The sequence below is a fragment of the Dromiciops gliroides genome, chromosome 3 (genome assembly GCF_019393635.1).
Source record: "Dromiciops gliroides isolate mDroGli1 chromosome 3, mDroGli1.pri, whole genome shotgun sequence".
Lineage (NCBI taxonomy): Eukaryota > Metazoa > Chordata > Mammalia > Microbiotheria > Microbiotheriidae > Dromiciops > Dromiciops gliroides.
This window is the reverse complement of record NC_057863.1, coordinates 338,509,527-338,524,206: the sequence shown is the minus strand read 5'-3', so window position 1 is coordinate 338,524,206 and position 14,680 is coordinate 338,509,527. Positions and strand designations below refer to the sequence as shown.

At 40.3% G+C, this 14,680-nt stretch overlaps 1 protein-coding gene across 1 annotated transcript in view; it reads left to right on the top strand.

Moving 5' to 3' along the window:
- SNX4 (sorting nexin 4) overlaps positions 1 to 14,680 on the top strand; it is a 91,408-nt gene continuing 76,728 nt past the window's right edge. The window contains exon 1 of the mRNA XM_043997049.1: positions 1 to 188. Coding sequence (XP_043852984.1) covers positions 39 to 188 — 150 coding nt within the window. The 5' untranslated portion in view covers positions 1 to 38. The remainder of the gene's footprint in view (positions 189 to 14,680) is intronic.

Below are 14,680 nucleotides of genomic sequence, written 5' to 3'. Positions count from 1 at the left end.
GGCTGCGCAGGCGCACTGGGCGAGCTGAGCCCGTCGCCATGGAGCGGGGAGCACCCGAGCTGCCGCCGGGGCTTCTGGCCGAGCCCCTGGGGGGTCCGGACCCCGACCCAGTGGCAGCCGGGGATGAGGAAACGGCCAAGGTTGGAAGCAGGGCCGAGGGCCGGCTCTCTGGCTCCGGGGACGGCACGGTGAGGAGCGGAGGAGATCCGGGCCGGGCTCGGGCCTGAGCTCCGCGAGGCGGCGGCGGCGTCTGGGCTCGGCTGGCCCGGCGGGCGGGGGTGAAAGGGTGAGGGGGGGCGGCGGGGGGGGGGCGCCTAGGGGGGCCGGGAACTGGGGAAGGGAGGGGCGGGGCCCGGAGGAAAGAGGCCGGGGGGCAGGGGGATGCACCTGGGAGGAAGACCCCTGAGAGGAGACCCCTGAGCGTGAATGTGTGTGTCGCTCTGAGTGTGAGTGTATGACTGAATGGGTGTGACTCTGGGAGCGTGAGTGTGTGCGTGTGAATCAGTGTCAATCTGAGCGTGTGACTGAATGGGTGTGACCTGAGAGTGTGAAGGTGTCAATGGGTGTGTCAGTCCGAGACAGTGATTGTAAATGTGCCCCTAGGAGTGTACGTGTGTGACAGCCTCAGTGTGTGATTGTGAATATGTGTGTGTCCCTGTGAGTATATGAATGTGTGTGGCATTTTCAGTGTGTGAATGTATATATCACCGTGTGAGTTTGAGTGTGTGAATGTGTCCCTTTGAATGTGAATGTATGTGGGTGTGTCCCTGTGAGTGTGAATGGGTGTTTCTGGATGTCAGTGTCTTAAATATGTCAGTGTGTCAGTTGTGTGTGATTGTGAATGTGTCAGTGTATGTGTCCTTGTGAGTGTGAATGTCTGTCAGCGTGTGTGCCAATTGGAGTTTGTGAGTGTGCATTTCAGTGTGTGTTCCTTCAAGTGGGGCATGGTTGAATGAGTGGTGTGTGTGGGTGTGTGATTAGGTGCAGCAATGGATAGACTCAAGAAGACTTGAGTTCAAATCCTGCCTCAGGTACTTATCAACTATGTGGTCTTCTCCATGGGCATAATAATAGCATCTGCCTCCCAGGGTTGTAAGGATCAAATGAAATAATATTTGTAAAATGTTTTGCCAACCTTAAAGTACTGTATAAATGATGATGATGACGAATAACATGTATGGATGTGAATGTATGTAGGAGTGTGTATGAGAGCAAGCCATCAGGTGCAGGGACTGCAGTGATGGAACACTGGAATAGTAAATGGAACTCAAGGGAAGAGAAGAACAAGGAAGAAAAATGGATTGGGGGTGGGGATTTGAACCCACTGGTGTTATTTGGGGGGGTGGGGTAGCCTGTGCAGATTAGGTTTGGGTAAATAGGAGGTTTGGAAGGGGGTTGGCATTGATAAGGTATAAATTTATGAATTTGGGGGACTCCAGTTAAGTTTGTGGGACTTTGAGGACAAGGTTGGGGTTTGTAGTGTTGTGTGGAATGGACTTGGGATCTGTTTCAGTCAGTGGAGCAGCATTTAATTAGTTCTTACCAGGCACTATGCCAAGGCCCTAGAGAGACAGACAAAACCTAAATAAATAGCCCCTGACCTCACAGAGTTTAGATTCTAGGATAGGAGGAGGGATACAACATGGACAGATGTTTGCATTTTAGTGTAATAGACTCCTGGTAAGATAAAACTTCTTCACCCTTTCAGATCAGCTACTTACATTCCCAGACTGAGTTATCTGGGGGCACTGAGAGACTGAATAACTGTTTAGGGTTCCACTCTGACTTGATGGCTGCCCTCTTTCCTAGTCCAAACTACTGATTGTATTTATAAGTATGTACAGAATAAAAATGAGTATTATTTTTTTAGGAGAAGGCACTAGCAGCTGGGTGAATTTTATATGGAATAGAGCACTTGAGGTCAGTTTGAAAGGAAGTAGGGTTTCTAAGAGGCAGAGTTGAGAAGGGAGTACTTATTGTAGGCGTGGGGGAATATAACCATACAAAAGCACAGAAATGTAGGGGAAGTGTGAAAAACCGCAAGAATTCTAGTTTGACTGCTCCAGAGTGTAGGAAAGGGAGGAATGTCTGATAAGGTTGGAAAGATAGCTGGAAGGTTCTACTCTGGGAGTTTAGAATTTAGGACTAGAGAATTGAGGGTGTGGGTGTGGAGTTGGGTGGGGGGTGTGTGTACAATCAAATGACCTTGGTTGGGTTGCTTTTACTTTTTATGTGGCTTGTTTCTATGCCTCAAATATGCAGTAAATGAATGGCCTTGAAAAGTAGGGGGCTTGAGATTTTTTTTCCTTCCCTTCTTTAGAGTGATTTATTTGTCCGATTCCTGTCCTCACTTTAGTAAACTCCTGAAGTCAGTGTTTCTAGCTCCTGACTTTGCATTAGTACTTTGGTCTGTCTTTTAAGTTCAGCAATTCAATTAAACATTGACTACTTTGTGCAAGGCACTAAGTAAGGGGCTGGAGATACCAGGACAAAAAAATGAAACAAGGCCCTTGCATAAGGAGCTTCCATTTCACTGAGATACAGTATGTACCTAGCAAAGTAAATACAAAGTAATTTTAGGAAGCAAAAAGCCCTAAACAACTGGGAAGCACTGTGTAGGGGTGTGTGAGAAATCAAGAAAGGCTAGAGATGGATAGATAGCACTTGGCTGTACCTAGAAGAAAACTAGTGATTCTAGGGCTTAGAGATGAGAAAAGGCTTAGGAGGGGCAGTCTGTGTAAAAGCACAGAGTGTGCCATGGCATATCCAGTTAAGGGAACAGCTGGTAGATCAGTTGAGATGGAATGTGGTTTGTAAAGAATCATAGGATCATACATTTAGAGCTGAGGAAAATAAGCATCTGAGGCCCAGAAGGAGATATGTGACTTGTCCAAGGCCACAGCTGGTAGGCAGAAGAGCTGGCACTTGAATTAGGGTCCTCTGAAAAATACCAAAAACAAAACCAAACCAAAAAAAAGGTAAAAAAAAGAATTTGGGTCCTCTGACTCCAGAGCGGTCTGGTGTTCTTTTTACCTTACCACACTAATTCAGGAAAGATAGGCAAACACTACATTATGATGGCTTTTAAGTGCCAGTATAAGGACTTTGTATTTTATCTTAGAGGCAAATAGGTAGGGAGCCTCTGAAGATTTTGGAAGTAGAGGTGTGAGGTAGACTGACCTTAGTGATACAACTTTGGCAGCCCTGTGGAGAAGGAAGACAACCTGGTAGCAGGAAGTCCAGTTAGGAGACTTTTGCTGTAGTTCAGGTGAGGTATGATTAGGGAATCTATCAAGAAGCGTTTATTAAACATATATCATAATGTTGGACATTGCTAGATGCAATGTCTCACCTCAGAGGATTTACATTCTAACTTTTTTGTTTAACAGACTGAAGTCTGTGCCCTTCTCAAAATGTTTTTAAATGCACAAAAAATTCGTAAGGAACATTTACAGTATAAATATTCAATTACATTGAAGTACAATTATCACAATAAAAAAAAATACTTGGGCCCTAGGTTAAGAACTCCTGTAAGTAGGGGGATACAACATGCTTACAGATAAATACAGAGAGTGTGTGTGTGTGTGTGTGTGTGTGTGTGTCTGTGTGTGTGTCTGTGTGTCTCTGTGTGTATGTATAAGCATGGTAATTTGGTGGGTGGGTGGGGGGACAGTACTAACCAGGTGACTGAGAAAAGGCCTTTCTAGGAAGTAGCACTTGGACTGAGCCTTGAAGGAAGTTAGGGTGAGAATTGTGGAGGGGATTAGAAAAGACGACAGCTAATTGGATTTGGGGGGGTGAAGGAGAGTGGAGTGATAAAGATGATTCCCAGGTGGTAAACCTGAGTGATTGGAAGAATAGTGGTGCTCTTGACAGAAAAAAGAGAAGATAGGAGGAGGAAAGCCAGGATTAAGAGGAAAATTCTGCTTTTGGATGTGCTGAGTTTGAGATGCCTATGTGATAGATGTTTAGTAGATAAAAGAATGATGAAGGGAATGATTTAAGAGAAAACTGGTCAGTATAGCTAACCTTTTACCCTAGAGGTCTCCATAGTGGTGATCATGGATAACTTGGCTCCAAGTGGTGTGTGATCGGTCAGTCAGTGAGAGGATGGGAATATGAATACCACATTCCCTCCTTTCATAGTCTGTTTGGGGGTTTGTCTCCAGCACAACTTTTTTCAGTCCCATTTACCACTTAGGCAAAAGCTTTTGTTGAAATTTGACTAATAAATGTCCATCTTCCCTGAAAACTGTTATTTGTTCTTGCAAACTCTTGGAAGATTTAAAAAAATATATTTTAAACAAATGGGTTCAAAACTGGAGAATGGGAAAATGAGTTGTATGCAGACAAGGGGAAGGCTGCATACAACTCATTTTCCCATTCTCCAGTTAGATGATTACATATCCTAGTCCCAGCCCCCAAGACCCCACTTTGGAGACCATTAGACTAAAACTCATTATGTTGCTGTACCCAGCTATTCTTTTCCAAGTCACCCTTTTTGCTTGGAATACATGCAATCTGCTGATGTAAAACTTTTCATTCTCTATAGCAAGGTGATAAAAAAAAATAGAGTTGTTTATAGATAGTCTAATCTTGAATTTAAGAGGTTTTTTTAAAATATACTACATCAGGGCAGCTAGGTGGTGCAGTGGATAAACCACTGACCCTGGATTTAGGAGGACCTGAGTTCAAATCCAGCCTCAGACACTTAACACTTAATAGCTGTGTGACCCTGGGCAAGTCACTTAACCCTCATTGCCCCACAAAACAAAAACAAAACCAAAAAAATATACTGCATCAAAACTTCTTAAACTGTGGGTCACAAACCCTGTGGGGGTCGTATAACTGAATGTGGGGGTTGATGATGAAAAGATTATGTATATCTATTTTATATACCTGTATACCCAGGGTTGCACAGAAAATTTCTCCAGCAAAAAGGGGGCGTGAGTGGAAAAAATTTAAGAAGACTAGATAAAACAGTTAAGATAGTGTCTGCTTACCACAGAAATGAGTGAGTTAGGGTGGCTGATTTTATATTTATGGTTGGTAAATAGTACTTAGAAGGTAAAAAGGATGTTAAATGTTTAGGAAAATCCTCAGATATGAAATCTTCTGGTTATCTTTATTTTATTATAATTTTTTAATGTAAAATTGACACATTTTTAAAAATACAAGACACATTACAACAAATATACAAAAAATTCTTCCTCCAGGATATATTCTCCCCCAAAATTGGTTAACAATTTTAAATGTTGTTTGTTAATGCCTTCTTTTTTAAAATGCCACTCATTTTCTGATATTGTACAACCTTCCTCTATTGGACCATCCCTTGTAACAAAGAAACAGTTCAGCAAAAACAGTTTTCAAACAGTCCTATGCCCAGAGTCCTCCACTTCTTTACTGAGACAGGTTGACCGTTTCATTTTTCAAATTTTTAGTCATGATTTTTATTTTTACAAACATAACATTCATTTTCTAATATATCTCCCTTTCCCCTGCCATCTATTTGAACAAGTGAACCTGGACTTTGTATTTATTTTATTTATATTGTTGCTGTCGTGTATTCTTTGGGCCCTACTTTTTTTCCCTTTTGCATCACTTCACGCACATTTTTCCTTATTTCTTTGCATTCTTCATATTTGTCTATAAGGTGACCATCTAATTCAGAAGTTCTTAGGCTGAGGTCCACAGACAGGAGAGTGGATAGGTTTCAGGGTGTTGTAAGCTTGTATGGGAAAACAATTACATTCTTACTTCATTGTAATTGGATTCCTTTGTAACCCTAAGTATTTTATACATTTATAAGCATTATGTTAAGGAAGGGTCCTTAGGTTTCACTTTACTGCACTAGGGGTCCATGACACAAAAAAAGGTTAAGATTCCCTGAAGATCTGGTGATAAATGGGAAAGAAGTGTATCTTCCTTTTGCATCTTATAAAAATGTTTTCTGGTTTATAAATTTGTCTTCCTAATTTAAAAAATAATAATTTCCGTGTGTATGCCATTATACGTGTTTGTCTTTAAACTATGTGCTTTAGGTTATAATCTTCCAGAGGGCAGCAATTATGTATTTTTATTTTCTGTTGACTTCTTCATGCTCATATTTATTTGTTTATTTGTTCATTCATTTATTTACAGGGTAATATGCATTTTTATTTATAGCTTTGAGTTCCAATTTTTATCCCTTCTTTCCTCCCTCCCCCATCCCCCTCCCTGAGGTGGTAAGCAATCAGATATGGGTTATACATGTATGATTATGTAAAACATTACCATATTAATCATTTGTACATGTGGTATTTAAAAAATAATTAATAGTTAGCACATTTTGATTGTGAACTATTTTGAAAGTACTTTTAGAATTTTAGTTAAGCTTATAATTGCAAACATTGTATATAAATTAATTTTAGTAAGATTTAAAAATTAACATTTTCATGACTTGAAATTTTTTTTAGTTGCTTTCTAGAGCTGCAGAGGCAGCTAGGTGGTGCAATGGATAGATGACTAGGCCTGGTAACAGGAATACGTAAGTTCAAATGTGCCCTCAGACCCTTATTAGCTGTGTGACCTTGAGCAAGTCACTTAACTTCTGTCTGCTTCAGTTTCTTCTACTATAAAATGGGGATAATAATAGCACCTATTTCCTAGAGTTGTTGTGAAGATCAAATGAGATAATATTTGTAAAATGCTTTGCAGAACTTAAAGCTCTCTATAAATGTGAGCTATTGTCCTTATCCTTATCATTATTATTACTTATATACAAGGCATTCCAGAAGTCTTAGGACTTTTGGGACACTGTATAGTGGTACTTCATTTTAATATATTTTAAAGCTCAGAGATAATAGTAAGCTAGAGGTTTTGAATTCTAATTATAGTATTTGAGATGATTATATTCACATAATATTTGAAGTACACAAAACTCCCACTCCAGTGCCTCATCATAGTGTGGAAGTGACTCTGAGTTCTTGAAGGCCATGCCAGTGAAGTACAAGCTCAGATAGGTTTCACTAAGTTGGAAAGGCATCAATTATGAGTCTAGTAAAGAAGTCTGTCACCTGAAGACTAATCTGGCCAATTTAGGAGAGCTCTGTCACCTAAAGTTTGGTTACTGGGTGGTGTGTTGCTCAGGGGGAAAAAATTAATAAGATCTTTTTTTTTTTTTTTTTTGGTGAGGCACTTAGGGTTAAGTGACTTGCCCAGGGTCACACAGCTAGTAAATGTCAAGGGTCTGAGGCCAGATTTGAACTCAGGTCCTCCTGACTCCAGGGCCGGTGCTCTATCCACTGCGCCACCTAGCTGCCCCTTTATTTTATTTATTTATTTTTTGGGGGGAAATAAGATCTTTTGCTGAAGTGTGGACCATGTTTGAAATTCTGTGATTGCCAGTAGATAAAATGCCTGCATTGATGAAATTGTGGGTCTTGTGAGGAACATTTTTAGACATTTCATAATTATGCTATATAAGCCAAGGTGCAGAGGAAAGAGAGCTGAGTTTGGAGTCAGAAATCCTAGGGTCAGATCCTGACTCTGACACTTCCTGTTTGACCAGAATCAAGTCACTTGATCTTTTTGGGGCTTCAGTTTCCTCATCTGTTAAATAAAAGGATTGGATTTGATAAGCTGTAAGAGTTCTTCCCACTCAAAATCTGTGTTCTTTTGTTTTCAACTTATAGGATTTTAGGAAGTACATCTCTATATTTTGATTCATTCATCCATTTATTTATTTTTATTTTTTCAGTCAGCAAAAATCCAGCTCTTCCTCCTCCCCTAGTTGAGAACTACAGAGAAGCAAAATCCATTATGATCATGTATAGTAATCAAAACACATTTCCACATTGGCCATGTTTATAAAGAATTTTCCTTATTCTACACTTTTACCTCTCTATCAGGAGGTGGACAGCATGCTTCATCATTTAGTCCTCTGGAAGCATGGCTGGTCATTATGCTCATAAAGGTTGCCTTTACCATATTGTTGTGTTTATATAAGTTGTTCTTCTGGTTCTGATCACTTCACTCAGCATCGATTCATACCAATCTTTATAGGTTTCTCTAAAACCATCCCCATCATCATTTCTTATAGCACAATAGTATTCCTTCACATTTATATATCAGAACTTGTTCATCCATTTCCCAGTTGATGGGCACCTCAAATTCCCAATTTTTCCACTTGATAAAAAACTATAAATGTTTTTGTACATACGTAGAGTTTGTTTTGCTTAGGACTAATTCTTCTTTTAATCTATTCTCCCTCTAATTCTTCTTGCCCTCCTATTTCCCTGTTGAGTGAACTATATTGCTGGGTATGTTTGCCATTTCCTTCTTCAGCTCATTCTACAGATGAGGAAACTGAGACCAGCAAGGTTAAGTGACTTCTCTAGAGTCACACAGGAAATAAGTGTCTGAGGTCAGATTTGAACTCAGGACTTCCTGGCTTCTATTTAGTCCACTTTAGTTTTCAGGGAGTTTGTTGCTTGAGTAAGGTTTTGTACCTTTTGTGACAAGCTATTTTTTATTTTTTTTTTTGATGGTGCAATGAGGGTTAAGTGATTTTCCCAGGGTCACACAGCTAGTAAATGCCAAGTCTCTGAGGCCAGATTTGAACTTGGGTACTCCTGAATCCAGGGCTGGTGACAAGCTATTAATTCCCTTTTCAGTTATTTCTTTTTTCCATAGCTTTCATTTCTTTTTCTAATTGTTTCCTTCAATATTGTTTTTTTAAAAATAAAAACATTTTAAACTTAAAAACAAAACCAAATATCTCTTCTAGGATCTAATTGAGATATGCCCAAGATATGTTTTCCCCCCTAAGGCATTGCTTCTAAATATTTTAGTCATTTTTTTCCTCTGGGTTTGTGTCTTGAGCATCTCTGCCACCATACTTATTATGGTAGGATTTTTTTTTCTGTTTGTTCATTCTTCCAGCTTACTTCCTGACTTCAGACTTGATGATAGGACTGGGCTTTGCACATTTTGGTAAGGGAGTCCTGGGCTGGTCTGTTGCTACTTGAATATGAATCTCTTTTGACAGTAAGGACTTTCATTTTTGCCTTTTTGTTTCCTGGTATCTTCTTTTCTACATAGTGGGGCTCCATGAGCACTGGGGCTTTCTCCAGAGTTTGTCTTACATCATCAGCTGCCTAATATAAGCTGTAACTAGATGTCCCATAGGCATTTCAGTATGTTCAAAGTATGTTCTTTGAATTCGGTATGTTTAAAGCAGAACTCGTTATCTTTCCCTCTTCCAAACTTCCTTAGGTGGTCACCTTGGTTTGTAACCTCAGAATAATCCCTGACTCTTCACTCTTCCTAATCCTCCATATCCAGTCAATTGCCAAGTGGTTTTTCATTTAATCGCCACAGCATCTCTTGTATCTGTCTCCATCTCCCCACTGGCAAAACCCAAGTTTTGGCTTTTATTACCTCTCTCCTAGACTCTCTCAATAGCCTCCTGATTGGTCACCTTACCTCCATTCTTTCCTCTTTCCAAATACTCTCCACTTAGCTACCAAATTGATATTCTTAAAGTATCGGGCAAATGTTACTTCATTGATTTCCTACTTTAGGATAAAATAAAAACTCCTGTTTGGCATTTAAAGCCCCTCACAGTCTAGATTCAACCTATTTGTTCCAGACTAATTTCACATTACTCTCCTTTATGTAGTCACGTTTCAGACAAGCTGATTTATTTGCTATTGTCCATGCGTGACGTTATAACCTCTAACCTATCACCTATATTTGGAATTCCCTTCCTCATCTCTACTTCTTAGACTCTTTCCTACTTTCTCCAAGCAGAGATTCTTAACCCAGGGTTCATGAACTTACTTTTGAAAAAGTTTTAATAACTATTTTATTATACTTGATTTGCTTTGTAATCCTGTGCATTTTATTTTGTGCATTTAAAAAACATTTTTGAGAAACTTACAAAGGAGTCCATGACATTTTTTTTTTTGGTGGGGCAATGAAGTTTAAGTGATTTGCCGAGGGTCACACAACTAGTAAGTGTCAAGTGTCTGAGGTCGGATTTGAACTCAGGTCCTCCCAAATCCAGGACTAGTGCTTTATCCACTGAGCCACCTAACTGCCCCTAGGAGTCCATGACATTAAAATAAAAGTTAAAAACCCCTGCTTGAAAGTCCACCTGTTACACAAAGCCCTTTCTGATTATTCTTCAGTTGCTGTCTTCCCCCACTGCAGCAATTTAGTTTGTATGTGTTTTGTATTTGTCTATGCATGTTGTTTACCCCAGATATGCTGTTTCTTCACAATAAAATATAAGCTCTTTGAGAACAGGGATAGTTTTTGTCCTTTGTCTTTGTATCTGCTTCACACAGGCTCGGGCAACTCCAAAAGATTTTTGCAAATTGTGCTAGGGCTTGGGTTCCTTTGCCTGTCAGTGGCCACCTTTACTAGTATAGGAAAGTCTTCTTGCTTCCATTTGGTCCATACTTTGGGACCCAGGAGCTCCTGACATTTTGAACTCACTGTGCTTGCCACCAAAACAGTGAAAGTCCAGCTCAAGTGTATCTACTAATGTTCTGGGAAAGACATAAATCAATACAAAAAAGCAATAAAACTTCATTCCTAGGCCTGTATATTTGCACAGTTTGCCAAAAAAACATTCAAAACTAAACAATAGATTCCTTATTAACACAAATCCCTTTAACCTCTAAGGGGACCTTATCTCTTTAGTCATTCCCTAAAGCAATTAGATGATGACCTTTAGTCTTCAAAGATAACAGGAGACCTAGGCCTCTGGTTCTTGCCTAGGCTGGATACACCTTATTCTTCTGCATTTGTCCTTCTCTACTGAGGTTGGGGGTGGTGTGTGTCTCATTAATTCCCCACAATTGAATTCATTATGGCTGCTCAGAAGGTAAACTGAGTTCTGAGAAATCCTCTAGTAGAACCATGCTGGAAGGCCCAGAAGCAGTGCAGCTGGTGGCTCTAAAAGATACTTTGTTGCAGTTATCCTTAAGGTACTATCATTAGGGACAGTGGCATAGTCACCTTGGTCTCTCCTTGCTTAATGGCTGTGGGCAGTTAGTTTACTCCCTATTCTCCTAGGGATGAGAGAGGCTTCTTGTAAATAACTACCTTTTCTAGAGGCATTACCAAAAACACTCTCTGAACCAGTCTGGACTCACTTTCTGCCACGTTGCCTATCCCCCTGCTTCATCCACATTATTCCATTCCAAATTCTGTTGACTATACCAACTGTTCTGGACTGTGTCTGACTCAAGCTAGTTTCCGATATCTAGCCTGGTGTTAGATATCAGACTGGAATGAGACACCTTTAGGTCACTCAGCAGTTTCAGCATAAAGGAGATTCAGCTAGTCATAGCAGTAGGAAGAATACCCCACAAGGATGTGTGTGTGTGTGTGTGTGTGTGTGTGTGTGTGTGTGTGTGTACACACACACACACACACACTTGTGCACGCGCACACAGGCTCACGTTAAGGATAGCCAAAGTTGATTGAGCTGAGCCAGTTCCCTTGCCTGAATTGCTCATGGTTTTCCACTGGCTAAACATTAGAGTAATTGTACCTGGAGCTCTTCCTGGCTGTTTTGTACTCAACTGGCCAGGAAGTTACCCACAGCCTGAGCCTTTGGCCCCCTGAGCCAGTCTAGTCTGTTGTTCAGTCCTTTCAATTCTGTCTTACTCTTTGTGACCCCATTTGGGGTTTTCTTGGCAAAGATACTGAGTAGTTTGCCATTTCCTCCTCCAGCTCATTTTACAGATAGAGAAACTGAGGCAAAAAGGGTAAAGTGACTTGCCCAGGGTCACACACCTAGTAAGTGTCTGAAGCCAGATTTGAATTCAGGTCTTCCTGACTCCAGGCCTAGCATTCTATCCACTGCCTCACTTAGCTGCCCTTAATCTGGTCTAGAGCCAGTTTCTTAAGCTGTGGGTTGCAACCCCATATGGGAACAAGTAACTGAATGTGGGGTCTTGCAAAATTTGGCAACAGTAAAAGGTTATGTATACCTATTTTATATACCTATATACCCAGGGGAATCTAACAATTTCTCTGGCAAAAAGGGGTCATGAGTAGAAAACGTTTAAGAAACCCTGGTCTAGAGGATGGTTACAAAAGAAAAAACTCACCAAACTTGCATAGGGGAGGTGTTAGGTTACTGTTCCTACAACAGTTTCTCTATCCACTAAGGACATAAGTTTTTCATTAATGATTGGAGTGAGTAGTATTTAAATACTTTTTAAGTGCTTACTATGTGTTTAGCCCTATGTCTTTAGGCATCAGATCCAAAGACATAAAAATAAAAGCAACCCAACATCTACTCTTAGGAATTTCTATACTATTATGCCTCAGTTTTTCTACCTTAGACTTATTGTTCATTTCCATCAAGTCCCTTCATAATGAATATGTGTGTGTCATCTATTATCTTTAATTTTCTTACTTTTACATTTTTTGCTATTCTCAACTCCTGTATAAGATTTGAAATATGACATTTCTTAACATCTTTGGCTATAACTTCATTATTTATCCAATCCCATACTGTATTAATCTAGTGATAAAGTAGTATTACACAATTTATTAGATAGGTGCTCTTGGCAGATGATTTAATCTTTTCCCATAATTTGTTAAAATATAGGGATAATACCTCTTCTTCCTGTCTCCCAGGGTTATTGTATCAAGTAAAATAATGGGTGTAAAAATGCTTCATAAACTGTGAGGTGTTACATATAATTTTTTTCCATTATAAAACATGTCATGCAGCTAAGAGTCATTTTGTGTATGAAGACACTGAGTGGTTCTTTTTGTTTTGTTTTGTTTTTTGTTTTTTTCAGGGCAATGAGGGTTAAGTGACTTGCCCAGGGTCACACAGCTAGTGTTAGGTGTCTGAGGCTGGATTTGAACTCAGTTCTTCCTGAATCCAGGGGCGGTGCTCTTTCCACTGCGCCACCTAGCTGCCCCCCCACCAACTGGTTCTTGTTTTTGTTTTTTGTTTTGTTTTTGTTTTTGTTTTTTGCAGGGCAATGGGGGTTAAGTGACTTGCCCAGGGTCACACAGCTAGTAAGTGTCAAGTGTCTGAGGCTGGATTTGAACTCAGGTACTCCTGAATCTAGGGCCGGTGCTTTATCCACTGCGCCACCTAGCCGCCCCCCAACTGGTTCTTAATGAACTTGTCCACTATCTTCAGCCACTGAGTTTCATCATGAATGCCTGAAAGTTCTCTTTTTAATTGAAGTCCCATTTTTCCCCTTGAAAGATTATACTTAGTCTTGCTGGGTAGGTGATTTTTGGTTGTAGTCCCAGTTCCTTTGCCCTCTAGAATATGATATTCCATGCCCTGGTCCTTTAATGTAGAAGCTGCTTGGCTTGATCTTGTGTTATCCTGACTATAGCTACACAGTATTTGAATTCCTTTTTTCTAGCTGCTTGCAATATTTTCTCCTTGACTCAGGATCTCTGGAGTTTGGCTATAATGTTCCTGAAAGTGTTCCTTGGAATCTCTTTCAGGAGGTGATTGGTGGATTCTTTCAGTTTCTATTTTACCTTCTGCTTCTAGAATATCAGGGCAATTTTCCCTGAATTTCTTGGAAGATGATGTCTAAGCTTTTATTTTGATCATGGTTTACAGGTAGTCCAGTGATTTTCAGATTATCTCTCCTGGATCTATTTTCCCGGTAGGACTTTAGGGCTTTTTCATCTGCCTTGCAGGTGAATTTTCTTTTATGTGTGGTTTCTACCAGCTGTGAACTCTTTGAGAGGAAGGACTGTCTAGCCTTTTCTGTTTTTATTCCCACCATTAGGTACAATGCTTGGCACCCACTAAGCACTTAAGAAATTCATTTTCTTTCATTCATTCATTGATCATCTTCAAGATCAAATATAAACACCTGTTAGGCATTTAAAGTTTTTCACACTCTCACCCCACATACCTTTCCACCCTTATTGAAGATTATTGTTCTTTATATATACTGTGGTCCAGCCAAATTGGCCATTTTGTGTTTCCTCATACACGATACTGCATCTCCCACTGCCATGGCTTTGTACCTTTTGTCCCTCCTGCCTGCAACAAGATACAGTCAGAACACATTTATTAAGTGCCTACTGTTTTCTAAGCCCTGCTCTTCAGGCTGAGGGTCTAATCAGAAGGGTAGAGGGTACTGATGAGAGTACCAGCTCTATTCAATCTTACAGGATAATGAAATTTCCTAATGATGAGTTTCCTGGGGAAGGAAAGCATATTGGAGAGGTCCAAGGAAGATATAATATGTTAACTGAATTTGTGCTGGCTAGTTAGAACAGTTTAGCCCAGGGCAGAATTTCAGAATGGGAAGAGCAGATAACAAGATGCCCAGAGTGGGTGCAATGACTTATCCCTATTAACTGTTGCAGCACAGTCTGCAAAAACTTACTGGAATTTAAGACTATCCTGATTGTTAAGCCATTGTGGGAGGGGGACAGGGAGAGGAGAGACAAAGAACCTTCCTTTCTGGTGAATATGGTTTTGTTTGTTTGTTTTGGTGGGGCAATGAGGGTTAAGTGACTTGCCCAGGGTCACACAGCTATTAGGCAAGAGTCTGAGGCCAGCTTTGAACTCAGGTCTTCCTGAATCCAGGGCTAGTGCTTTATCTACTGCTCCACCTAGCTGCCCCCATGAATATGGTTTTTATCTGAACTTTTGTAAGATCCAGTTTTTGTTGTAGTTGTT